This window comes from Gopherus evgoodei, chromosome 15 (assembly GCF_007399415.2).
Source record: "Gopherus evgoodei ecotype Sinaloan lineage chromosome 15, rGopEvg1_v1.p, whole genome shotgun sequence".
Taxonomy (NCBI): Eukaryota; Metazoa; Chordata; order Testudines; family Testudinidae; genus Gopherus; species Gopherus evgoodei.
In genome coordinates this window covers 15,195,471-15,220,446 of record NC_044336.1, presented here as the reverse complement: position 1 = coordinate 15,220,446, position 24,976 = coordinate 15,195,471, and the positions used below count along the sequence as shown (strand labels likewise).

At 49.4% G+C, this 24,976-nt stretch overlaps 1 protein-coding gene across 1 annotated transcript; it reads left to right on the top strand.

The window, feature by feature from the left end:
- On the top strand, nucleotides 1–24,976 carry LOC115635735 (E3 ubiquitin-protein ligase Midline-1-like). Its single transcript, XM_030534881.1, has 6 exons — nucleotides 1–591; nucleotides 11,188–11,283; nucleotides 12,000–12,233; nucleotides 14,713–14,875; nucleotides 18,566–18,628; nucleotides 24,435–24,976. The coding sequence occupies exons 1-6, from the start codon at nucleotides 1–3 to the stop codon at nucleotides 24,974–24,976; spliced, it is 1,689 nt and encodes a 562-aa protein (XP_030390741.1).

The following is a 24,976-nucleotide window of genomic DNA, read 5'->3' as shown; positions in this document are numbered from 1 at the left end:
ATGAGCAACACAAATTTTTTTTTCCTTGAGGACAACATTGTGTGCCCGATCTGCCTGGAGGTGTTCACAGATCCAGTCACCACTGCTTGTGGGCACAACTTCTGCATGGACTGCTTGCAGGATTACTGGGACCACCAAGCTGTGATTGGGGAGTGTCCCTACTGTCCACAGTGCCGAGAACCCTTCAGCTCACGGCCTCGACTCCGCAAAAATATAAGCCTTGGAGAAATAGCAGAAAAGTTCACCCAGGAGGAGGCTCGGGCAACAGCCAAGCTTCCCCTGGCGGGTCCAAATGACATCCCTTGTGATCTCTGCTCCCCTAGGAAAGTGAAGTCCATCAAGTCCTGCTTGCAGTGCATGGCTTCCTTGTGCGAAAACCATACCCAGTTGCACTACGAAGACAAAACTTTCAGGAACCACCAGCTGCTGGAACCCCTGGGTGACCTGAAATCCAGACTATGCCAGAAGCACCACAAGCTGCAGGAGCTGTACTGTAGGACGGAGGGTGGGTTAGTTTGCTACACCTGTATCCGAGAAGAGCACAAGAACCATGACGCAATCCCGCTACAGGAGGAGAGAGCCAGGAAAGCGGTAAGTATGGACGTATGGATTTAATAAGGAAGAGGCCCTCTCAAAAAGCAGATATCTAGATCTAAAATAAAGATCTGCCTACACTGCATAAAAAGCATGGCAAGGAACCATTCTTTGGAACCTCTTGTGCTTGCAACACCTGTGCAAAGACTTGCATTCACACAAACCAGTCATCCCAGGCCTCTGGCCATAATAATTAGTTACAACACCTGTGTCAGATCTTTAGCAGACGTCTGGCTGAACCAGTATGAATGGGAAGCTGTCCTGGTTCAGACAGTTCTAACACCAGCCTATAGTGCAGTACTTCACTTTTGAAAATTACCCAGAAGCCCTTGTTTTCAGTCACAGTACTGTGCATTTTGGGTTAGGTGTTTCAGGAATCCCCCAGAATGCACTGGTACAACCACTGTTGTAAGGTGCCCTGTGTGCGTAATGCACCAAAATAATCAAACGCATCACCATGCAGATGTGTAACCATCGCAAGGACAACCAACCCTGCAATAGTTTCATCACTCACAGCCTGATATAACACCCACTGGAATCCACAGGATGACTATGGGTGCAATCATCAGCTATCAACGGTGCTATGCTAATTTTCTACATCGGAGGGTCTGGTCCATTGATTTCAATGAGAATTAGATCAAATCATTAGTAGAGAAACACCCTCTGTATAGTCAATTCCCAGTCTCCTTCCAGAGCAAGCAATTCCAAGGACATTAAAATAGGTGGTTCTCTTGAGAGCACAAGTCAATTTGTACCTGACTCCAGAGCAGCTTGTCTAAAATACCTGCAACAGGTTGCTGACCAAGTGCATCTGTCCCATAATTTAAAATAATCTGGGATGCAGAATAGGAGACCTAAAATATTCCCTAGGAAAAACTGATCTAACCAATCCATGCCTCTGTTTACCTGGGAGCATGTATGCCCCACCACACCACCCACCGGATGTGGGGAAAATGCTTTTTTTCCCCTAGCTTTATTAAAGGTGAGGAAATGCATCTTACAAGTGGAACAAGGCCACTCCACCTCCACTTGACCTCCCAGATCTTTATCCTCTGAACAAATGAAGACTTCAGAGACAAATTTAACTTGATGAAAGGTGGAAACCTTTCCCTAAACTCTTTGGGGGAGAGCCCTAAAGACAGGCCAATGTGCAAGTGGACATAAGAAGTGTCGAGCAGGAAAGCGTTGAATGGAATTTTGCATTCTTGGTGGCAATGTAACACTGACAGACCCCAGTCATCGGCAGGAGGGATCAAACCTGGGACCTCTGGAGCTAAATGCATGAGCCTCTTGCATCAGCTAAAAGCCACATGGCTGTTAGCTAAGGCTGTAGAGCAAACTCATTAATCTCTAAGTGGTCTCGGTACCACTTGATGGGACAGAGGACCACACCCAGGAGGTATGTGAATTACAGTGGGAGATAATCCCATTGGGTTCTCCAACAGCCGTGTCACTTCCTGATTAGTTTGGAGTAGAGAACAGGGAAAAGGGAGGGGACGGGGATTGGAAGGAATAAATCTTTTCCATACTTCAGAAAACTATAAAGAGGGAAAATAATCATAAAATGGCACCTGGTTAAGATTCAGTAGCCTGGTATAAACATGTTGAATAGGATTTTCAGAAGCACCCACTGATAGCCTCCCTTTTTGCTCCCATTGAAGTCCATGGTAAAATTTCCATTGAGTTCAGTCAGAGCAGAGTTAGGCCATCACTGAGAGCTTTGGAAAAGATCTCACAGAAGTGTCCTTTCTTTGCAACAGTGTGTGTGTGCTTCAAGCTCTCCCATATGCCTGTTGTCATGTGCCCATTTCTTTTACACATCTATTGCTTCCTGCCTGCTGTATCCATGTCTTCAATGCCAAGTTTTAATTTAAAATAAAAATAACATTAACTAAAATGGCCTGAGACATGATTCACGTTTAGGAAAAGACGGTTACTCACCTTTGTAACTGTTGTTCTTCGAGATGTGTTGCTCACATCCATTCCAGTTAGGTGTGCGCGCCGCGCGTGCACGTTCGTCGGAAACTTTTTACCCTAGCAACTCCAGTGGGCCGGCAGGTCGCCCCCTGGAGTGGCGCCGCCATGGCGCCCAATATATATCCCTGCCGGCCCGCCCGCTCCTCAGTTCCTTCTTGCCGGCGACTCCGACAGTGGGGAAGGAGGGCGGGTGTGGAATGGATGTGAGCAACACATCTCGAAGAACAACAGTTACAAAGGTGAGTAACCGTCTTTTCTTCTTCGAGTGATTGCTCACATCCATTCCAGTTAGGTGACTCCCAAGCCATACCTAGGCGGTGGGGTCGGAGTGAGAAGTCGCGGCATGGAGCACTGCAGTTCCGAAGGCCGCATCCTCTCTCGACTGCTGGACCAGGGCGTAGTGGGAAGCAAAGGTGTGGACCGATGACCAGGTCGCTGCCCGACAGATTTCCTGGATGGGCACACGGGCCAGGAAAGCCAGCGACGACGCCTGCGCCCTGGTAGAATGCGCAGTCACACGGCCCGTAGGGACATGGGCCAAGTCATAACAGGTCCTGATACAGGACGTAACCCACGAGGATAACCTCTGGGAGGAGATAGGAAGCCCTTTCATACGGTCCGCTACCGCCACGAAAAGCTGGGGGGATTTGCGGAAGGGTTTGGTCCTCTCTATGTAGAACGCGAGAGCTCTACGGACGTCCAGCGAGTGGAGCTGCTGCTCCCTGCCTGAGGAGTGAGGTTTTGGGAAAAAAACCGGGAGGAAAATCTCTTGGTTGACGTGGAAGGCTGAGACCACCTTGGGTAGAAAGGCAGGGTGTGGTCTAAGCTGCACCTTGTCTTTGTGGAAGACCGTGTATGGGGGGTCCACCACAAGGGCTCGGAGTTCCGACACCCGTCTAGCTGAGGTGATAGCTACTAGAAAGGCAGCCTTCCAAGAGAGGTAAAGCAGGGAGCAAGTAGCTAACGGCTCAAAGGGGGGCCCCATGAGCCGGGACAACACCAGGTTAAGATCCCAGGTTGGAGCAGGGGGACGGACGTTAGGGAATAACCGTTCCAGCCCCTTAAGGAATCTCGACACCGTCGGGTGAGAAAAAACGGAGCGACCGTCCGCACCCGGGTGAAAGGTGGAGATAGCTGCCAGATGGACTCGCAACGACGATAAGGCCAGACCATGTTCTTTGAGGGACCAAACATAATCTAAGATTTCGGATACCGAAACTTCCATAGGGCGGAGATTTCTCTCTACGCACCAACAGGAGAAGCGTTTCCATTTTGCCGAATATGTGGCTCTTGTGGATGGTTTCCTGCTGCTCAAGAGCACCTCTCTCACAGGCGTGGAGCAGCGCAGCTCGGAACCAGTTAGCCACGCAGGAGCCACGCCGCTAGGTGCAGCGACTGCAGGTCTGGGTGACAGAGGGACCCGTGGTCCTGGGTAATCAGGTCCGGATGAAGGGGCAGGGGAACTGGGTCGGCTACGGCCAAGTCTAGCAGCATGGTGTACCAGTGCTGTCTGGGCCATGCCGGGGCCACCATGATCACACGAGCCCTGTCTCTGCGCACCTTCAGGAGGACCTTGTGAACCAGAGGGAACGGAGGAAACGCATAGTACAGGTGGGTCGACCACTGGATGAGGAAGGCATCCGCTATCGACCCCGGCTCCCTGCCCTGAAAGGAGCAGAACGCTTGGCACTTCCTGTTCCCCTTGGACGCAAAGAGGTCCACCCGGGGATAACCCCACCTCCGGAAAATGGAGAGAGCGACGTCCGGTCGAAGGGACCACTCGTGTGACAGGAAGGATCTGCTCAATCGATCCGCCAGCGTGTTCCGTACTCCGGGAAGGAAGGAAGCCCTGAGGTGAATGGAGTGGGCTACGCAAAAGTCCCAGAGTCGTATCGCCTCGAGGCACAGGGAGGAGGACCTGGTGCCGCCCTGCTTGTTGATATAATACATGGTCGTCGTGTTGTCCGTGAACACGGCTACACAACGACCCTGAAGCTGATGACAAAACGTTTGGCAAGCAAGGCGGACCGCTCTCAACTCCCTCATGTTGATATGTAGCCCCACCTCCTCCTGGGACCATAGGCCCTGCGTCCGCAGGGTCCCTAGGTGGGCCCCCCAGCCTAGATCTGAGGCATCCGTTGTCAGGGATACCGAGGGCTGAGACGGGTGAAAGGGAAGACCCGCACACAATACGGACTGGTCCACCCACCAGCCGAGGGAATCTAAGACCTTCTGGGGGACTGTGATTAACATGTCTAGCGGTTGCCTTGGTCTGTAATGACTGATAAGCCACAGCTGGAGAGGCCTCATGCGGAGCCGAGCGTAGTCGGTCACAAAAGTGCACGCCGCCATGTGGCCTAACAGGGTTAGACATGTCCTCACTGACGTCAACGGGGCTGACCGCAAGCGTTGAACGATCGCCGCCATGGTCTGGAACCGCTGCCGAGGCAGCGAGGCCCTGCCCACAGTGGCGTCCAGGACGGCCCCGATAAATTCCACCTTCTGAGTGGGCCTCAGGGTGGACTTGTCTGTGTTTATCAAGAGGCCCAGACTCGCAAACATGCCGGTGATCACGCGGACATGGCTGTACACCTGCTGTTCCGACGTGCCCCGAATCAACCAATCGTCCAGATAAGGGAACACGTGGACACGGTTGCGCCGAAGATGCGCCACGACAACTGCCATGCATTTTGTAAACACCCTCGGGGCCGTGGACAGGCCAAACGGAAGGACCGCAAATTGATAATGACGAGCCCCCACAACGAAGCGGAGGAAGCGTCTGTGGCGTGGCCAAATGGCAACGTGGAAATACGCGTCCTGCATGTCGAGGGCGGCGTACCAGTCTCCCGGATCCAGGGATGGAATGATGGTCCCCAGGGATACCATGCGGAACTTCAACTTCACGAGGTATTTGTTGAGTTCTCGCAGGTCGAGGATAGGCCTGAGGCCCCCCTTGGCCTTGGGGATCAGAAAATAGCGGGAATAAAACCCCTTGCCTTTCTCGTTTTCGGGAACCGCCTCTATAGCTCCTTTGCTGAGGAGCGTCCGCACCTCCTGCCGAAGGAATTGCTCGTGAGAGGGGTCCCTGAAGAGGGACGAGGAAGGAGGGCGGGAAGGAGGGAACGAAACAAACTGCAGGCGGTACCCCGTCTGCACCACGCTCAAGACCCAGCGGTCCGATGTTATTTGGGACCACGCCGGGAGGAAAAACGAAAGGCGGTTGGAAAACGGAGGGGAAGGATCCGTAGGGGAAACTGTTACTGCGCCCTCGAGCGCACCTTCAAAATGAAGGCTTAGGACCAGGCGGGGGTTTTGAGGAGCCTTGGTTCTGCCCCCCTTGGTTCCCCGACTGCCTGCGCCTCCCGTTCCTGCCGCGGCGCCTGTAAGGGTCCTGCCGCTGGCGGAACTGGGAAAACGGCCGACGGTGCTGCTGTTGCTGCGGCCTAAAGGGTCTACGCTGTGTCACGGGGGTGTGCATCCCGAGGGACCGCGCAATGACCCGGTTGTCCTTTAAACTCTTAAGTCTGGGGTCTGTCTTATCGGAAAACAGGCCCTGGCCTTCGAAAGGAAGGTCCTGTATCGTGTGCTGGAGCTCTGGCGGAAGGCCGGAAACCTGCAGCCAGGAGATGCGACGCATCGTAACTCCTGACGCGAGGGTACGGGCAGCCGAGTCCGCAGCGTCCAAGGAGGCTTGCAAGGCCGTGCGCGCGACCTTCTTGCCTTCGTCCAAGATGGCCGTGAACTCTTGGCGAGCATCCTGTGGCAGCAGCTCCTTAAATTTGTCCACTGCCACCCAGGAGTTAAAGGCGTATCTGCTCAGCAGGGCCTGTTGGTTAGAGACCCTGAGCTGCAGCGCCCCAGCCGAATACACCTTACGGCCAAGGAGGTCCATCCGCCTGGCTTCTCTGGATTTGGGGGCCGGAGCCTCCTGGCCGTGACGCTCCCTATCGTTCACCGATTGCACTACCAGTGAACCGGGAGTCGGGTGAACATGTAAATATTCGTACCCCTTAGAAGGGGCCATGTACTTCCTCTCGACTCCTTTCGCTGTCGGAGGGATGGAGGCCGGGGACTGCCAGATAGTATTGGCATTGGCCTGAATGGTCCGTATAAACGGCAGGGCGACCCTGGTGGGAGCATCGGAAGAGAGGATGGTAACAATTGGGTCCTCTATCTCCGAGACCTCCTCTGCCTGCAGACTCAGGTTTTGAGCCAATCGCCTGAGGAGGTCCTGGTGGGCCCTGAGATCCAGCGGGGGGGGACTGTTGGAGGAGGTACCCGCCACCGCCTCATCCGGGGAGGAGGATGATGAGACCCCAGGCACAATAGTGTCCAACTGAGGGTCTTCCTCAGCCCTCGCCTCTGTCTCCGGAGCCGCAGCGGAGTCCTGCTGTTTGGACCCTTCGTCCCCTTCCGGGGAGGGAGGGGGGCGAGACAAAGAGGCTTCAGGGGCCCTACGCTCCGCAGTCGCCGGCCTAGCAGGGAGCTGCTGGGGGCCCTGGGCCTGATGGTACGCCCAGGGTGTCCAGAATCCCCACTGTGGGGGGCCTTGGTCCTGCAGCGGCGGATCAGCAAACAGCGCCGCCTGCCGGTCGGTGCCCAGCGCATAGCCGCTGTCCGTCTGGGAGGACACGGACGGCTGCCTGGAGGGCCACGGCGGGGCCGACCCTGGATGGTACGGGTCTGCGCGGGCCGGCACGGAGGATCGTCTCGGTGCCGGGGACCGGTGCCGGGAGTCATAACGGTGCCGGGCGCTACTTCGGGACCGGGATCTGTCACGGTGCCGGGCGCTGCTTTGGGACCGGGATCTGTCACGGTGCCGGGCGCTGCTTCGGGACCGGGATCTGTCACGGTGCCGGGCGCTGCTTCGGGACCGGGATCTGTCACGGTGCCGGGCGCCGCTTCGGTGCCGGGACCTACTACCAGCTCGGTGCCGGGAGATCGACCGGGACCGGGACCTGCCACCAGCTCGGTGCCGGGAGGTCGAGCGAGATCGGGACCGGGACCTGCCACCAGCTCGGTGCCGGGAGGTCGACCGGTGCGGCGAGTAGCGTCGGGACCTGCTCCTGGAGTCGCGGTGCCGGTGTCGACTGGAGCCTGACCGCGACCGTCTCGATGCCGACCGGTGCCGCGAGTGCGACCGGTACCGCTGAGGGGAGCGGTGCCGGGACTGCGAGCGGCGTCGGGATCTGGAGCGCCCAAGACGTCGGGGCCTGGATGGCGAACGACTGTCCGTGGGCGGTGCCGACATCATGGGCTTGCCTCTGGACGTGACCCGCACCGGAGGAACCGGGGGTGGCAGCCGAGTAGGCTCCGTCAGGGCAATAAGGTCCCGAGCCGAGGCGAAGGTCTCCGGTGTGGATGGGACCATTATCTCAACCCCAGATCTCATGGGGGAGCTCGGCGGCACCGGACTCAACAGACCCGCCGGGCCCGGAGTCAACGGTGCTGACGGTGCCGGCGGCGCCGCGGCCGATGTCGAGGCCGGGCGTTCAAGCCGGGTCTGCCTGGCCGGAGTATTAGACTTCGACGGCCTAGGCACTGATTCCGGTGCCGGAGAAGGTCGGTGCCGAGGAGTCTTCTCGGTGCCGGAGCGATCCGGTGCCGGTGCCGAAACCACGGTCTGCGACGACGGGTCAAGTGCCGCCTCCATTAGGAGAGTTCGGAGCCTCTGATCCCTCTCCTTTTTTTGTCCTCGGCTTAAAAGCCTTACAGATGCGGCACTTGTCAGATCTGTGCGATTCCCCGAGGCACTTCAGGCACGCTTCGTGGGGATCGCTGGTAGGCATGGGCTTCTTGCAGGCCGCACACTGCTTGAAGCCTGGCGAAACAGGCATGAGCCTGGCGCCCGGTGCCGGGAAGGGCTAAGCCCCCCGGCCAGGAACTACTTAACAGCTATTTACTAAACTATCTACTTAACAATACTAATTAACAACTATCTATAGAACTAGAGATAAGCGATAAACAAGCGATAGAAACTAGGAGAGCTAGGGACGTGGAGGACAGCTATGCCGCGCTCCACAGTTCCAACGACCGACACGGCGGTAAGAAGGAACTGAGGAGCGGGCGGGCCGGCAGGGATATATATTGGGCGCCATGGCGGCGCCACTCCAGGGGGCGACCTGCCGGCCCACTGGAGTTGCTAGGGTAAAAAGTTTCCGACGAACGTGCACGCGCGGCGCGCACACCTAACTGGAATGGATGTGAGCAATCACTCGAAGAAGAACACACAGAGATTTTCAAAGGCACTGAAAGTCAATGGACATCGGGCATCTACATGCCCTTGAGCAACTCCCCATAAGATCCTGTCTCCGGCAGTGGCCACACCTGATGCGTCAGAGGAAGGCAAAACACAGAGGGATGGAAGCTGTAGAACGCCTTCCTGGCCTCAGAAAGGAGTTCAACTGACACCCTGAAGCATGAGATTTGAGCACGCTTATCTTGCCATGGAACAAAGGCAACCACTCACATCAGATTCCTGACAGCCATAGCCTTCTCTGCAGAGATCTGATAGTGCAGGAGGGAAAGGGTAATAGAACTGTTGCCCATGTAACCCTATTATGGGCACCAGGAAGATCCCACAGAATAGATAAGAGAGCTTTTGCTCAGCCATAAACACGTGGCAGAAACAGACTATAACTCAGGATATTCTGCCTTTGCTCTTTTATATCTGTATTGTGGGCCAAGATCCTCAGCTAGCGTAAATTAGCGCAGCTCCACTGACATCAGTGAAGCTTTGCTGACTTGCAGCAGACGAGGAGCTGGTCCTGAGCACTTAGCAATAAATAGCCTAGAATCCCCTGAGATGCAGGTATTCCTCTGTCAGGACTATTTCTAGTTGTTTAGAAGTCAATCAGTGCGGAAACAGACAGAACGAAACTCCTGAAGCCAAAGCAGGGCCATTTGTTGATCTGCTCCTTTGGAATAAAGTTAATTTGCAGTGGACCTGTCATTCATAATAGCATCCAAGGAGAGGCTTGGCTAATGCACCAGTTGGAACATTGGGTTTTTGAGAGTCTGTGTTTCATCAGGTTTGTAATCAGCAGGGAGCTGAGCCAAGAAATTGCCAGATGCTTTTCTGCAGTCGTGCTCCCCAGGGCTGTGAGCTTGTTAGAGCTCAGACTAAGAAGGGTGAGGCCTGGGCACTATTTCTTGAAGGCAGGGAACATCTCTTACTGAAGAGCACCTTTCGAATTCAAGGCCCTATGGGGGGTGTAGAGGTCTGCGCAGAAGGTGCTTTTTGCAGGACAAGGCCATGTTCTGTAAAGCACTCGGTGAATTTATGGTACATTTATTATACTATTACTGTTAATCACACTTGGATGAGAGATCACCCAGGAAAATCCAGGCTGCTACCAGAGGCTGTGAAGCTGGCATTCCTTCAAGGTTACTACTGAACCACCTCAGGAAGGTTTGTGGGTGTAGGACTATGCTGTTGAAAGTGCCACTACTCTGATGAGATGTAAATTCAAGGATCCCTTGTGGTCATGAAAGGCCTCATTTCATAAGAGTTAGGGACATTACCCCTGTGTCCTGGTTAGGTTTTTTCTTTGACCAGTTACATTCATCCAATCTAAATACCCTCTCCAGTTTCAAGTGGACATGGTAATTTTCACTTTCCAACCTGACCTATTGTGCAGTGTTAGCTGTGCACTGTTAAACGCTGCCCCATTCCACTTCAAAAGGCACTTAAGTGATTCTTCAAGTTGGCCAGAAAATGGGCTTCCCCAGGAAATTTAAACTTCTCAGTGAAAAAAATCAAAATCCAAAATATTTCAATTTGGAAATGCTGCTGCAATGCATCATGGGAGTTGTAGTCTGGTTACTTCATGTCCATATTCTCTTCTATGGGCCAGGCTCCCCAGGAAGACTAAATTTTCCTTAATGCACCATGGTCTCCTCAATGTTAAGGAGGAGGCAGTGCATCATGGGAGTCCCAGGCCCCCTGGTGCATAATGGCAGCATAAGGCACCTAAACAACCTCTCCCTTAAGGCACTGCTGACACATATCTGAACCAAAATATTTCAGTTTTCAAGCACTGATTTTTTTTTAATTGAAAAAAACATTTTTTTCCATGGAAAGCTGGCCTTTTTTTTTTTTTTTTTTTTTTAGTAAAAAACCCAGTTTGATGGAAGATTTTTGACCAGCCCTACAGATTCCTGCTTCTAAAATGCTTTGAAATGGAAGCATTATGTACATGGAAATATATATATTAATAGATTTATGCTGCTTTACATTAGTTGAGGGTCTGGCCCATTAGCTGGATATTTTTGTTAGTGATTAGCAGATAACTCAGTGACAATAGGGATATGTACATTATCTTCTTCAGGTTTCAGATTGAACACTCCATGCTGAATGGGGGTAGCTGACAACTCAGAACTATTGTTACAGGCTGTCTCAGGTTCAGGACAACACCGCATCAGGTTACCAAGTCTTCCCAACCATCAGAACTTGATTTTTTTTTTTTTAAGTGAAAGCTGAGATTCAGGGGCATAATTTTTCAGTGAGCAGTAGCTTCTGCAGAGAATTTTGTATTTGTGTCATTATGGAATGCTACATGTAGGGTGATGCTATATTTACAGTGAATGTAAATATGTTCATTCTTCCTTTTCCAGGTGGAGGCCAAAAGAGTACAAGCCAATGTGGAAAACCAGATCCTGATGATGGCATCAGACAGTCACAAACACAAAGGGAGGGTGATCTATCTCATGGTAAAACACGCTGCTACCACTCTGAATACACTAGGCCTCAGCATGAACCAAATTATTTCCCAAACATCAGACTGTCAAAGGATCTTTAATAGGATGGATCTTGAAACAAGAGCCACTGTATCACATGAGACCCAAAGATGGGGGAAGAGGGTCTTTACCCTCAGATGTACCTAGTATTAGAGTCTCTCCCTGTAACTGATCAAGCAAAGAGACCCTCAACTGAAAGGCATTTGTGTACATTACAGAAAATATTGAAAGATTTTCCAAGGAAGGAACAAAGTTACTCCTTTTTATTCTTGTTCATTTGTATCACTGTAGCCCCAACGGTGGCCCACAATCCACTGTGTTAGGGACTCTACAAACACAACCAAAAGACAGTCCCTGTCCCAAGGAGCTTACAAGGCAGGATCCCAAAGGGGATCAGATTCTGTGCCCCTAACATGCTGAGTTGGCAGTGGGAGCGATCCCCTTGCAGAGTGAGCTACTACTCAGCTTGAGCTAAGGGCAGCAGAATCTACCCCAAGATACTTTAACTATCCTTGTAGGGCAGAGGCATTTTCCTCTCATCCTATTTACTGAGCCAATTGCCCAGAACCTGCTTGGAGAGAGTGAGGGAGGCACTTTTTGGGAGCGCATCAGCACTTCAGGTCTTGAACCACCTGAGTCACAAAGATCAGTGACTGCAGTGCGTGTGTGTGTGTGTCCTTCCCACCCAGAAAGTGGTCAAGAACTCAAGAGATGAGGTGAACCAAAGCTTTGTGGAGATTATAAAGGAGATCAAACGAATGCAGGTGAAGGTGCTGGAGTTTTTAGACAAGGAGGAGAGAGCAGCCCTCGTCCAGCTGGGGAATTCCATTCAGCAAAAGCAAGGGAAGCTTGCTGACCTCAACAGGCAGAACCTCTGGCTGACAGACCTCCTTGACAATGCAAGTGACCAACAGTTCCTGCAGGTAGAGTTCACCCCTCCACCCTGTGACCACAGTAAACTGCACCCATCAGTATGGCCCGGTCGTCCTTGCATAAGAGGTCTGCCCCATGCTTAGCATCCACATCATCAACCACTGCTCCCTGCTGTAGCTGAAGTAGAGTAGTGGTGAATTTCCTATAGCCTCTACTCACCAAAAGTGGGTATGGCTGAAGTAGCTGAGAAGGGCCACATAGGCCGCTTTTCTGAATCATTACTTACAGCACCTTTTGCTGGGAGAGGCTCTGGTGTGATTCCCAGCTTGGGGATACCCGCACATGGTAGCTTGAAGAGAACTGGCATGCTAATAAAGTCTCACCACCCTGAGCACCGGTCTCAGATGGGCATGTACGCAGAAAGCCCATCCCTGCAACTCATGCTGCCCCAGCAATGAGAGCTGGCACAAGTATGTCCCTGAGCGGAGAATCACACCCCCACCTACAGGTGCAGACATACCCTCAGATTCGAGTAGCTGTCAACACCCTGTAGCCATTACTACTGTACCGATTTTTATTGATCATTTTCACTTTATCAGCCAAACAGAACCATGTGGAGGAGTAACATAAGGGGAAATATTATGGTATGCAACCATTATTCATCACAAACTAACATTAGTTACAGTATCATCTCTGCCCTCAGATTGATGTGAAGGGGTAAAATAAACTTCAAATGCAGAAGATCGTCTATTTGCATTTGCTTTATTTTAGCTAAAGGCTGACAGATTATCATACTTAGGGTCTTTAAATCAAGACTGGATAGCTTTCTAGAAGAGATGCTGTTGCTCAAACACAAAGTCGGGACATTAGGCAGAAATTACTGGGCAAGGTTCTATGGCATGTGTTATGCAAGAAGTCAGACTAGATACCAGAGACGCCCCTTCTGACCTTAATCTGTAAATCTATTATTAGTTGTATTAGAGGAGCACCCAGAAGCCCTAACCAAGATGGGAGTCATCGTACACAACCTAGCACCCCAGACACATAAACGTGACAGCCCCTGGCCACAGAAAACTTCCAGTCCAAATAGTCAAGTTATCCCCATTTTTCAGATGGGAAACCAAGGCACGGAGAGTGTAAATTACTTGCCCAAGTTCACACACAGTCTGTGGTACAGCAGAGATTGAACCCAAAACTCTGGAGCCCAAGGATGCAAAATATTGAATTCATTACTAAACGTGTTTAAGATTGGCAGGTTCTGGTCTGGCCAAGAGAAAGACAGGTAACCAATACAAATCATCAATCAGACACCACCAGGTTTTTGCAGAGCAACTGCGATGAAGGTAGGAACAAGAGAAACACACTAAACATATTTTACTGCAGACTTTATATGGAAATCAACAGATGGGAATCTTCTAACTCAAACATTTATGAGGAACATTGTGCACCAAAAAGCTAAGCCGTGTCATGCTGAGTAAACCAACATCTGCCTGGTTCTTAATTTAATAGGGTACAAAGTAGGGGCAGTTTTTTCTCACAATTCCATTTGAAGGTTTGGAACCCTCCTACAATCAAAGCAACACGACCGTAATCACCTTGCGAATGGATGAATTCCAAAAAGCCAGCCCTGTGGCTAGTGTAAATCAGCATAGCCCCCCCCTGAAGCTAACAGAACCAGGCCAAATTTCCCAGATCGAAAGAGGCTTAAAACTCACTTTGTTTTTAAGAAAACCTCTTTAGCTTTGGAAATAAATTGGACAGTGAGATAGTAACAGATTGGACCATCACAGCAGCCACATTGAGCTATTAATGTTCTCTCTTACATGTGCTACTAATCCTTGCTTTAAGCGCAACTGTTTTTTTTTTCCCGGACTGCATGCTTATGTTCTGAGGCAGTGGGGAACTTTTCTTAACACCAAAAACAAATCAATGTTTCCGTGAAATCCAACAGGATTTACTTGGATAACAAAGACTCCAGCAAAATGGAGGAAAGGATCTTGTCCGGCAGTTCGAGTGGCTGTAATTCTGTGATTTCATCCAAACAAGTCCTTCAGAAAGGGGCAATTCCACCCTGTGCCACAGTCTGTGCACTACTTAAATCCTATTTTGAGGGCATAAGGGGAACTTAAGTGGTGCATAGGCAGCAGAGTAGTGTCTCTGCACTGAGGTGAATGTCACCCAGCCCGGGGTCCCGGAACAATGTGTATCATGGGGGTACTGAGAGCTATTGAACCAAACTGTACAGCCTGTGTATGATGGAAACCACTTCAAGCCAGGGGGTCCTCTTGATATGTACCCCATCATACATACACCCTGGATCCTTCCTCAGAGCTGATTGGTGAGAGAGCTGAGTTAGAAAAATTCATTATGGGCCAGATTCTAGTCACCACTCCAGTGTAGGGTCTCCTTACTCTCCGAGAAGTCCCTTTCACTCTGTGGAGTCCATGGAAGGAAGGGGGATCAGGATCTCACCCTGGAGCCTAGTTTCAATGAATGCTGAGGAGGTTTAAAAAGTTTCTGCCCTGCTAGGAATTCCCAAAGCTCAAGAAGTTGGGAGCCTGCACCGAACCCGTCGTCAGTCTGAAGTGCGAAGAGAGCTCAAGTTTTGTCAGCCTTAAACAGACTCTGGGTGACCTGAAGGCTCAGCTATCGATGGTTGGCCTCTGCTTCATCAATAAAATCCTCACGAAAGGTGAGTGAGCTTCTTCCATTGAGATCTGAATGTTTTTCCCCCAAAGGGGGGGGATTTTCTGTGCAATGCATCCCCAGGTTCCAGTTCCTTTGGATGGCTAGGAAAGCATCCTGCTTACTGATCTCCCAGCACACAGCCCTGGCCGCAGCATAAACATTTTTAGTGGCTGAAATGGGGAATACCCCGCCCTCACCAGGTTTTTCAATGGGGAATTCTGTTTTGCCATTGACTAAAGATCAGAATGGACATGGTCAGGACTCCTAAATATCCCCTGCCTCTCCAGTCTAGGGGAGTCACCATTTCCTCCCTTGAACTCCTCCTTCTCCTCCTCTCAAGAATGGCTGTGGACTTGTACCTGGCTGGTCTAGACAATAGGTGGGTTGGCTCCCTCGATGCTGCTTTGCAGAGCATTCAGAGACAGCACCTATGCATCTAGTACCACCAGCCCTCTATCGGGAGCCCAAATAGAGGCTCTTTATGGAGCAAGAGACTGGAAGATACATCTGATCAATAGTCTCTTGAATTGCTTAGCTAACCTAGTCACCCACTGACTTTGAGCAACTGTGTCGCCCATAATTTCATGTATCCAGTTTCAGGGGTACTAACCTCCAACTTCCATCACAGGGTTTTATTGAGGAGACTCCAAGCCTGTGAGGTCTCACTCTGAGCTCTTGTTCCTACACGGAGTCCTATTGTCTCCCTGAGCTCACTTTCCCATTTAGTGTTCATGCTTTTGCCTGCAGAATGTACTATCAGCCACCAGCGTCTTCCCTTTAACTTCTAGACTGAGGCACTAGAAAGGGGGCTGGAGTCCAGGGTGGGGGGCTCCCTCCTCTAGCTCCAGTCAGAATGGACTGTCCCCCCAGTTCAGTCACCAAGGACCAAATCCTTGACTGCTATAAGTCAGAAGAGCTCCATTCACTTCAATAGGTCTATGACAATTTCCACCACCACCTCTACATACCATCCTCCAGTGGCTATCAGCTAACCTGGAGGTAGCTGGTGTTTTCTCCAGCCTGGCCAGCCCTAGCTTTATTGATGCTTTGCAGATATTCACTCCTATTTATACACCTCTACCCCATTATAACACCACCTGATATAACACGAATTCGGATAAAACGCGGTAAAGCAGCTCTCCGGGAGGCAGGTCTGCACCCGCTGGTGGATCAAAGCAAGTTCGATATAACGCGGTTTCACCTATAACGCGATAAGATTTTTTTGGCTCCCGAGGACAGTGTTATATCAAGGTAGAGGTGTACTTTACTGTTTCTAGTTCCCTTATCTGAAATATGCAAACAGAAAATAACAAAACTAACTTTTGACAGTTCCCAGCCTCCACACTTGAGACTCACTTAAAACTGTGACCCCAGTGCTTAAAGTGTGACTCTCCTTTCAGATAGCCACCTGTGTATAAATCCTGCTGACTATGCCACTATGGTATTTTGGAGTGCAATCAGACTGGCAAGGGGCTGTGTCACCCTTGCCCTGCAACTTTAGAGGCTTCTTAATGCTTTACTTCTGTAGCTCCCATCTGGGCTGCAGGTAACACCCTGAGCGTCTGTGTGGGCTGCAGCTAGCCAGCCTCTCTTCAGTCACATGCTGGCTTCCACCAGGCTTATTTACCACTTGCAGGGGGACTCCACCACACTCCCAATCCCAGCCCTTCCCCAAAAATGTGTACACCTTTACCTTGATATAACGTGACCCGATAGAACAGGAATTCAGATATAACGTGGTAAAGCAGTGCTCCGGAAGTAGGGGAGGAGCCTGCGCACTCCGGCGGATCAAAGCAAGTTTGATTTAACGCGGCAAGTTTCACCTATAACGCGGTAAGATTTTTTAGCTCCCGAGGACAGCGTTATATCAGGGTAGAGGTGTATTTTGTTCTGCCCTGACCAGTCCTCTTCTGGGCAGTTCAGATAAAGGTTGGTTGTCCCTGTAAGGGACTAATATATAACAACAAGGGGAGTAGTGGGGGCAAAAGACATATCTGGCTTTAATATTAAGCTTGATAAGTTTATGGAAGGGATGGTATGATGGGATAGCCTAATTTTGGCAACTGATCTTTGATTATCAGCAGATAGGTATGCCCAGTGGTCGGTGATGGGATGTTGGATGGGATGGGATCTGAGTTACTGCAGAGAATTCTTTTCTGAGTAAGTCTTGCCCACATGCTCAGGGTTTAGCTGATCGCCATATTTGGGGTAGGGAAGGAATTTTCCTCCAGGGCAGATTGGCAGAGGCCCTGGAGGTTTTTCGCCTTCCTCTGCAGTGTAGGGCATGGGTCACTTGCTGGTGGATTCTCTGCAGCTTGAGGTCTTCAAACCACAATTTGAAGACTTCAATAACTCAGACATAGGTTAGGGGTTTGTTATAGAAGTAGATGGGTAGGGTTCTGTGGCCTGCTTTGTGCAGGGGGTCGGACTAGATGATCACATTGGTCCCTTCTGACCCTAGAATCTATGAGTCTATGAGAACTTGCTCCTTTCAAATGGAGTTACCCACACTGCATTAATTTTGATGAAAGAACAAAAACATTTATTTAACTACAGAGAGGTAGATTCGGAGTACAAGTAATAAGGCATTAAAGGCAAAAATGGTTACAAGAAACAGATAGAATGCTTCCTAGTACTAAACAGACTAGATGTGGTTCAGGGTGAAATTCTTACCACAGGTTCCCAGTATCATTGCTGACCAAATTTTAGGTCAGGATCTGCCCCCGAAGTCCATAGGCTGTTTCTTTTGTATTCTTAGGTTGAAAAGAGATGGACAGGGAGAGAACCTGGGGTGTTTTTGCCCCTTACTTTTAGAGTTCAGTCATCCTTTGAAATGCATTTCCCTGAGTGTGACCCCCTAGATAAAGTTCTTTCCAGCTGAGCAAGGAGACATGGAGTTGGGGGAAGGAATATGGAGGGGAGGCTCATGCAGTTCCTTCTGTCCCCTCTGTTTGCCAAGATTCAGATTTTCTTTGTGGTCTTCCTTTTTCCTCCCACTGTCTGAGGGCTGTATGCTGCATACGTGCACACTGAGGTAAATACACACCCCTGTGGTTAAGACCCGTTTGACCAGTTTTATCTAATCAGGAGTATGAGAGTTTGAACATGTGCTTTAACATTATACAGGGGGGGATTTCATACCTTTACACACAACATTGCTACATACATTTCACCATGAGGTTATCAAGCATTGAGTTATTAGTTTTCATACGATACCTCAAGGGATATTTTGTGGAAAGATTATTACAGTAGTAGGATATGAATACAGGGGTGCACCCAGTCAGGGTCACATACGATAGGGATGGATTAATTTCACAAGGCTTCGGTTTGAATACACATCCAAAGTCAGGTACTTTGTCCAAGCTCCTATTGCTAGAAATCTCAAGAGAATAGACTTAAAAGGTTTCTGACCAGGCTGGGGAATACTGTAAGAACAGCTTCTCTTGTGGTATTTCAGGGTTTCTGGGTCCAGCTCTGGTCAGGAACACACACATGCAGAGAGGTGTGAAAATGGGCCAGTTATCTTAACTGAACATTTTCCAACCTGTAGAACACTTCACTTTGGGAGAGAGATAAAGGTCCCAAGTGAAAGGTGGTGGCTTTTTGCGCCCACCCCACGCATCTGATCCAAAGCTCATACATCCCCCTGCACTTACCAAGCATCATAAACCCCTGTGTCTCTTTCATCTTACAGGAATAACAATGCAACTCTATGAGGTGATACCAGCATATATGGACAGGAAGAGCCTCCTGAAATGTAGGTATTGGTACCACGTTTGACCTTTTCCCCCCCTAGCCTTTCTCTGGCTTCTGGGGATGGTGTATTGTAACTGCTCGAGTTGAGAGTGTCCTCAGCTGAAGGAACTCAGCGAGCTGAAGTTGCTACAGTTTGACACAAGACTAGGCAGACCAGCCAAAGATGCAGCAAAATGTTTACTGCGAGAACAACGCGAGTTGTGCGGAGCAGACATGGGCCATTTTGGCTAGTGCAGCAAAACTCTAGACACAACAGTCAGCTGTCAGGCAACAGACAAGCAGCCATGTGTCATGTGATCTCCATAGGTAGTTATTTATAAAGGGCCAACACCGTGCTGGTGCTGTACAAACAGTCTCTGCCCAAAAAAGCTTGTAATCGAAGGGCCTGAACCTGGCACTGCTGGAAATGGGACTTTTGCTGTTGTTTAAACAAGGGCAGGATTGGCCTTTAATGGAGAGAACATTTCCCATCGAAAAGGAAGCATTGTTAGGTGGGAAGAGAATGGGAGTCAGGAGGTTATTCCCAACTCTGACACCAACTCTTTAGGGTGACCCTGGGTAGGCCCCAGTGTCAGCGTCACCCATTTGGACCATGGCAATTACATACTTCACAGGGAGGTTTTCAGGCTTCTTTGGTAAAAATTTGTAAAGTGCTTGGGGCTCTTCAGATGAAAGGCGCTATAGAAGTACCAAGTCATATTAAAGTGACACTTTGGAATGATAGTAGGGGGATGGGCTATGCGTGTGTATGAATGTAATGGTCCCTCAATCGCTCGCTTGGAGGGAGGCCACTCGGGCTGGTCCTGTCTGACCAGACCCAGAGTCCGCAGGACAGCCAAGAGCCCACAATAGGCCTGGGCAATCAATAGTCACTGTCAGACTTTAGCCTGGGTTTGGGTGGCTCAAGCTGTCAGCCCTTAAACAGTCTATCAGGGCTGGCTTTGGGTTGGAGGGAGGCTACTCAGCCTCACTACAATGAACGTCATAGACATGGGGCTTTTGATACGGGTGAAAGGCGTGGCCTGCCATTCAGTCTAACCACAGAGAACAGAGGATCTCTAACCACTTACTTGAACACAGTACCATGCCTGGTGCCTGCTTCCACACAGTCCCTAGGGGAAATTCATTGGCAAACCAGCAATTAAGTACCCCGCAAACTAGGGTGACCAGATGTCTCGATATTAATTGTTTGTCCCACATCCCGACCAATGTATGGTCGGGATGCCAATTGTTCCAATATTTTGCACTCCGGCAGCACTTGGGCTTTTTTTTTTTTCTTCAGTGGCGGCGATATTTTGTTCTTGTCATCTGGTCACCCTACTGCAAACACCCTCTATGTAGGGAGCTTAACTAGCAGGCACATGGCCAGAATATCTGGCTCTCTGCAGCCACACCCTACCTGCAGAACCTCCAGGACACCAGGTGGTGATGGGGTGTTTCTAAGCCCAGCTATGCTATGGGGTGCAATAGTGCATAGAGCAGGGGTGGCCAACCTGTGGCTCCGAAGCCACATGTGGCTCTTCAGAAGTTAATATGCGGCTCCTTGTATAGGCGCCGACTCCAGGGCTGGGGCTACAGGCACCAACTTTCCAATGTGCCGGGGGGTGCTCACTGCTCAACCCCTGGCTCTGCCACGGGCCCTGCCCCCACTCCACCCCTTCCCATGCCCTCCTGTGAGCCTGCTGTGTCCTCGCTCCTCCCCCTCACTCCCTCCCCCAGAGCCTCCTGCACACCACGAAACAGCTGATTGTGAGGTGCAGGAAGAGAGGGGGAGGCGCTGATGGACGGGGCTGCCGGTGGGTGGAAGGTGCTGGGAACTGGGGCGGGGTGGGGGAGACTGATGGGGGCCTGCTGACGTATTACTGTGGCTCTTTGGCAACGTATATTGGTAAATTCTGGCTCCTTCTCAGGCTCAGGTTGGCCACCCCTGCCACAGAGGCTGTTGCAGCTGGAGTTTAGAACTTCCTCAGCTCATACTATGACAGGGGCCAAACTAGCCCTCACCATTACAGGAATCAATTCTACTCTATATCCGTCGAAGCAGGAAATGTATAGGCGTCTTTCCAATCAGTTTACTAGTGGCATCTTGTTTAAACAATTTCAGACTAAAGCAAAGGTTGCCTGACCTTTAGTTTTACTGTTGATATCAGGAGATATTTTCAGTATAGACCCAGAGGATGCCATCAGGTCAAGTTTAACCAAAAATTTAGGTTTAGTAAAAAAAAAAAAAGACAAATGAGTTTTACAGAAACTGGAGGCCAAAAGCCATGTTTCTATGGATTTGTTTTGAAATTCTAATGGAAACAGGTTCCCTGGTTATTGAAACTTAAGTGCCAATGCATTCTGGGATAAAACTGAATTTGAAATAGACTAGGAAGTAACTGGAAAAAAAGGGAAACTGACGACTATCTAAGCTGAGAGAAATGCAAAAAATAAAATGAGTATAGTAACAGGTGAGTTAGATTTTTTTAAATTATTTCAATTGTAATAATCTAAAGTTTGTGTAATATAAAGCAGGGATATTTAAAAAAAAACCTAAATGTTCCGTTAATCATTAGTGTATTTTTGATGAGAGATCATGTTGTTAACAATATGGGCCTGCTTTTGAAATATTATCTCTAATTTTGCAGGCATAATTGTCTGTTCTTATGTGTTTTTCCAACTGCAACTAATTGCAGGCACAAGTGATAAGATTTAGTAGCCTAAGTACTTGATTTGTAGGCACAATAAAGTAACTGGATTTAGTCTAACATTTGCAACTGCAATTAATTGTCAGTCTAAACTGTGCTTGCAGGATTACAGGCTGGGTTCAGAGTCATATTAAAAAAAGGGAGCCCTTTGTATTCAGAATAGAGCAAAAGGGTCTTCTTAAACTGGCTTAAAGCCAGGTAGCTTTGCCGAGTTTTAAGAATACCTGAGAAAGTACTTTAAAAAAAACAAAACTAATTTCTACTTAGTACTAGGATTCTGTGGTCTGTATCTGCCCTGAATTGGATCTACCATGTCTTAATAGAAAGGAGTTAAGAGGAAAAAAGTGATATAAGTAATCATAGTATTGGTTACAAATTTAAAGTTAGCCATTGCACAAAAGAGAATTTAAGAGTAAAGTTAGTTTTGAGACCAATTATTTTTCCTATACAAACCCTAAAGTGAAGGAAAATATTTTAAGTTTCTTAATTATCAAAAGGGTTTTGTTTTAATTACAGTCTTCTCCTGCAACCCAAACCCTGCAGCACTAGCCTGGAGATGAAACTGACTAGAACTATTTTCATTGGCTGAATTAGATGCAAAAAGTTAGCCCACAGGATAAATAATGAAAAGTTCTGGGTGGGCGTTGTCTTGGGGGTGGGGGGAGAACTGATCCCAATTTTGCATCTGGCTTCAGAAGAAGGACTGGGCTCTATATGCATAACTTCTTGATTAGAGAGACAAGGTAGAGGAGGTCTTATCTTATAGGACAGGGGTGGCCAACCTGTGGCTCTGGAGCCACATGTGGCTCTTCAGAAGTTAATATGCGGCTCCTTGTATAGGCACCGACTCCGGGGCTGGAGCTACAGGCGCCAACTTTCCAATGTGCCAGGGGGTGCTCACTGCTCAACCCTGGCTCTGCCACAGGTCCTGCCCCCACTCCCCCCTTCCCGCCCCCTCCCCTTAGCCTGTTGTGCCCTCGCCCCTCTCCTCCGAGCCTCCTGCATGCCACGAAACAGCTGATTGCGAGGTGCAAGGAAGGATAGGGAGGCGCTGATCAGCGGAACTGCAGGTGGGCAGGAGGAGCTGGGAGCGGGGCGGAGCTGATGGGGGGCTGCTGACTTTTTACTGTGGCTCTTTGGCGATGTACATTGGTAAATTCTGGCTTCTTCTCAGGCTCAGGTTGGCCACCTGTTATAGGACTTTTAAATTATTTTGTTATGGAAGAGATGACAGTTATAGTTAAAGCTGCTGCATCCATTCTACACTCCTATTTTTATAGTTGTTCAGAATTTCTTGAAACTCTCTCCTTTCAGGTTAAATTAATTTTAAAAAGATTGTTTTGGCTTCAAGATCCATTTTGTTTAAAAAAAAATCAGATTGGCTTGTTGGAGTACCAATAGGGTGGGGAAAACACACTTATTAAAAATACTCTTTCAGGTTTCTGAAGCAACTCTACAGCCAAAATAACTCAGGATAGAAACTGAGCTTTGCTATGTCAACAGTCCTCAATGAGAAGAGTCCAAGTGCTTCAGTGAAAATTGGGCTTATTTTGACTAGGGGGGAGGGGGGAATGTAGTGTGCATTTGAGTCAGGACATCTTACAGAGGGGAGTTAGCTAGGCTAATGATGGACATGACCATATCCCCATTGACTTGAATGGGGCAGGATCAGACCCCGTGTGATGTTACGAAAGGCTGCGAGCCCCATGTACGTCTCTTGCAGCTAAGCTAACAGAGCAGTGAGCAGCATGCTGAAGCTGTGGAAAGCTCAGGGACAGCTGCCACTCACCTTTTAATGGTCACAGGAGGGAGACCTGCTGCAATTCACTCTAGGAAGGAGAAAGGTTGTTGTCTCCTGTACACCAGTTAAGTTGCACAGTAGAGAGGCTTCTCCTGGGACAGGGTGTTCCTAGAGGCGTCTAGCCAAATAATTTTTATTATGGAATTTACACTTGTTATATAACCAGTTCATAGGCCAACAGAACTTCAAACTTTCTGGAGAGAAAAGTGGCTTTGTTTTATTGGGGGGCTTCTCATCCCTCTCTTCTCCCCTTCACTTTTTTATTTTAATAAAAGCCAAGGAGACAGTTAAGGCTGCCCAGTTTAATATTTGAAAGATAAAGTCTAGCCTGTCCTAAGGTTGTAGATGCAACTTTGGCTCCTCTCCCTGGCACATGTCCTACACGTATATGATCATATGCTATTTCTCAGCTACAGTATTACACCATGTGTTTTTTTTCCTTTAACTTTAAATACACGTGACATTTTCTTGCACAAAAAAGCACACTTTTAGCTACACGGCATATTCCATTTTAAGAGCACACCACAGAAGAGTAATGAAAAATGTTCATAGTATTATTTGTATGATCACAGCACCTAGGAGCTCTAGTCATAGACCAGGTCCCCATTGTGCTACCCACTGTATGAACCGAACAAAAAGAACGGTCCTACCTCTTTGGAGCTTACAATCTAAGCATAAGGTAAGAGAAGAGGTGGATACAGACAGGGGAGCACAAGGAAATGAGACAGTACACTATGACTTACATAGACCACTTGAATTTGCAGCTAAGGCTCTGATCTGGAGCTCCATATGGTACCTGCTCTTTCAGGCTACTTTTGTGCCAGAAGAAAAGCCTGTAGCGGTCTCAAGCAGTAGCATAATGTTTTTAAATACTGACGGGATGCTCAGCGCTTTCTAGGACTCAAGCAGCAGCCCTTGTGTCTCTCTCTCATTCACACCAGGGAAAAGGCAGGAGTTAAGCGCATTGAAGTCAGACTAACACTGGTGTAATGCCAGCGTAGGTGAGAAGAAATCAGCCACATAGTCCTTCCCCAAGTATCTTGCACTAAAAAAAAAAAAATCCAGTACATGCCCACTACATGACCACCACTTCTCTTACTACTAGTGGCAAATCCTCTCTGTGGAGGGAGGAAACAGCCCCTTGCCACCTTCATGGTAGGAATAGCTAATGTCAGTCCCTTCATCACAGTGTTCCCTGCCCTTCTGGTCTGGGAATGGAACTAGACTGAGCAGGACACAGTTTGATGCCTCCCTTCACACCCCCATCAGGAGTGGATTCACTTTGGCCATATCTCCTTTTGTCTCCTGTGAAACAGACTACTGCAACCTGAACTTCGATCCCAACACCGCCAGCGAGGAGCTCTTGCTGTTCAAGGAGACCCACTCCGTGCTGAACATGGGCATCCTGATGGAGTCTTTCTTCGGGTCCTGCCAGGGATTCAACCACTGGCCACAGGTCTTGTGTACCCGCAGCTTGTGTGAGGGCTGCCATTACTGGGAAGTCGAGGTCTCAGACTCATGGGTCTGCTTGGGAGCAACCTACAGTTACATGCACAAGACTGGGAAGAGCTGTATCTTTTACCTGATTGGCCGGAACAATACCTCCTGGTGCCTGGAGTGGGACTCCTTGAAGTTCTCTGTCTGGCACAACAACATCCAAACTGTGGTGAAGGGCAGCTATTACAAGACCATCGGTGTCTTCCTGGACTATGCTGCTGGCTCCCTGACTTTCTATGGCGTCACCAACACCATGAACCTCATCTACCGCTTCCTGACCACGTTCACAGAGCCACTGTATCCTGCAGTCATGGTGAGCAGCGGCGGCTCCATTACCTTGAAGCAGCATCCGTTACCTTGA

Coding starts and splice junctions, on each gene's coding strand:
- LOC115635735 (XM_030534881.1), top strand. CDS start 1: ATGAGCAACACAAATTTTTTTTTCCTTGAGGACAACATTGTGTGCCCG. Junction 592..11,187: donor AGGAGAGAGCCAGGAAAGCG/GTAAGTATGGAC, acceptor TTCCTTTTCCAG/GTGGAGGCCAAAAGAGTACA. Junction 12,234..14,712: donor GTGACCAACAGTTCCTGCAG/GTAGAGTTCACC, acceptor CTGCCCTGCTAG/GAATTCCCAAAGCTCAAGAA.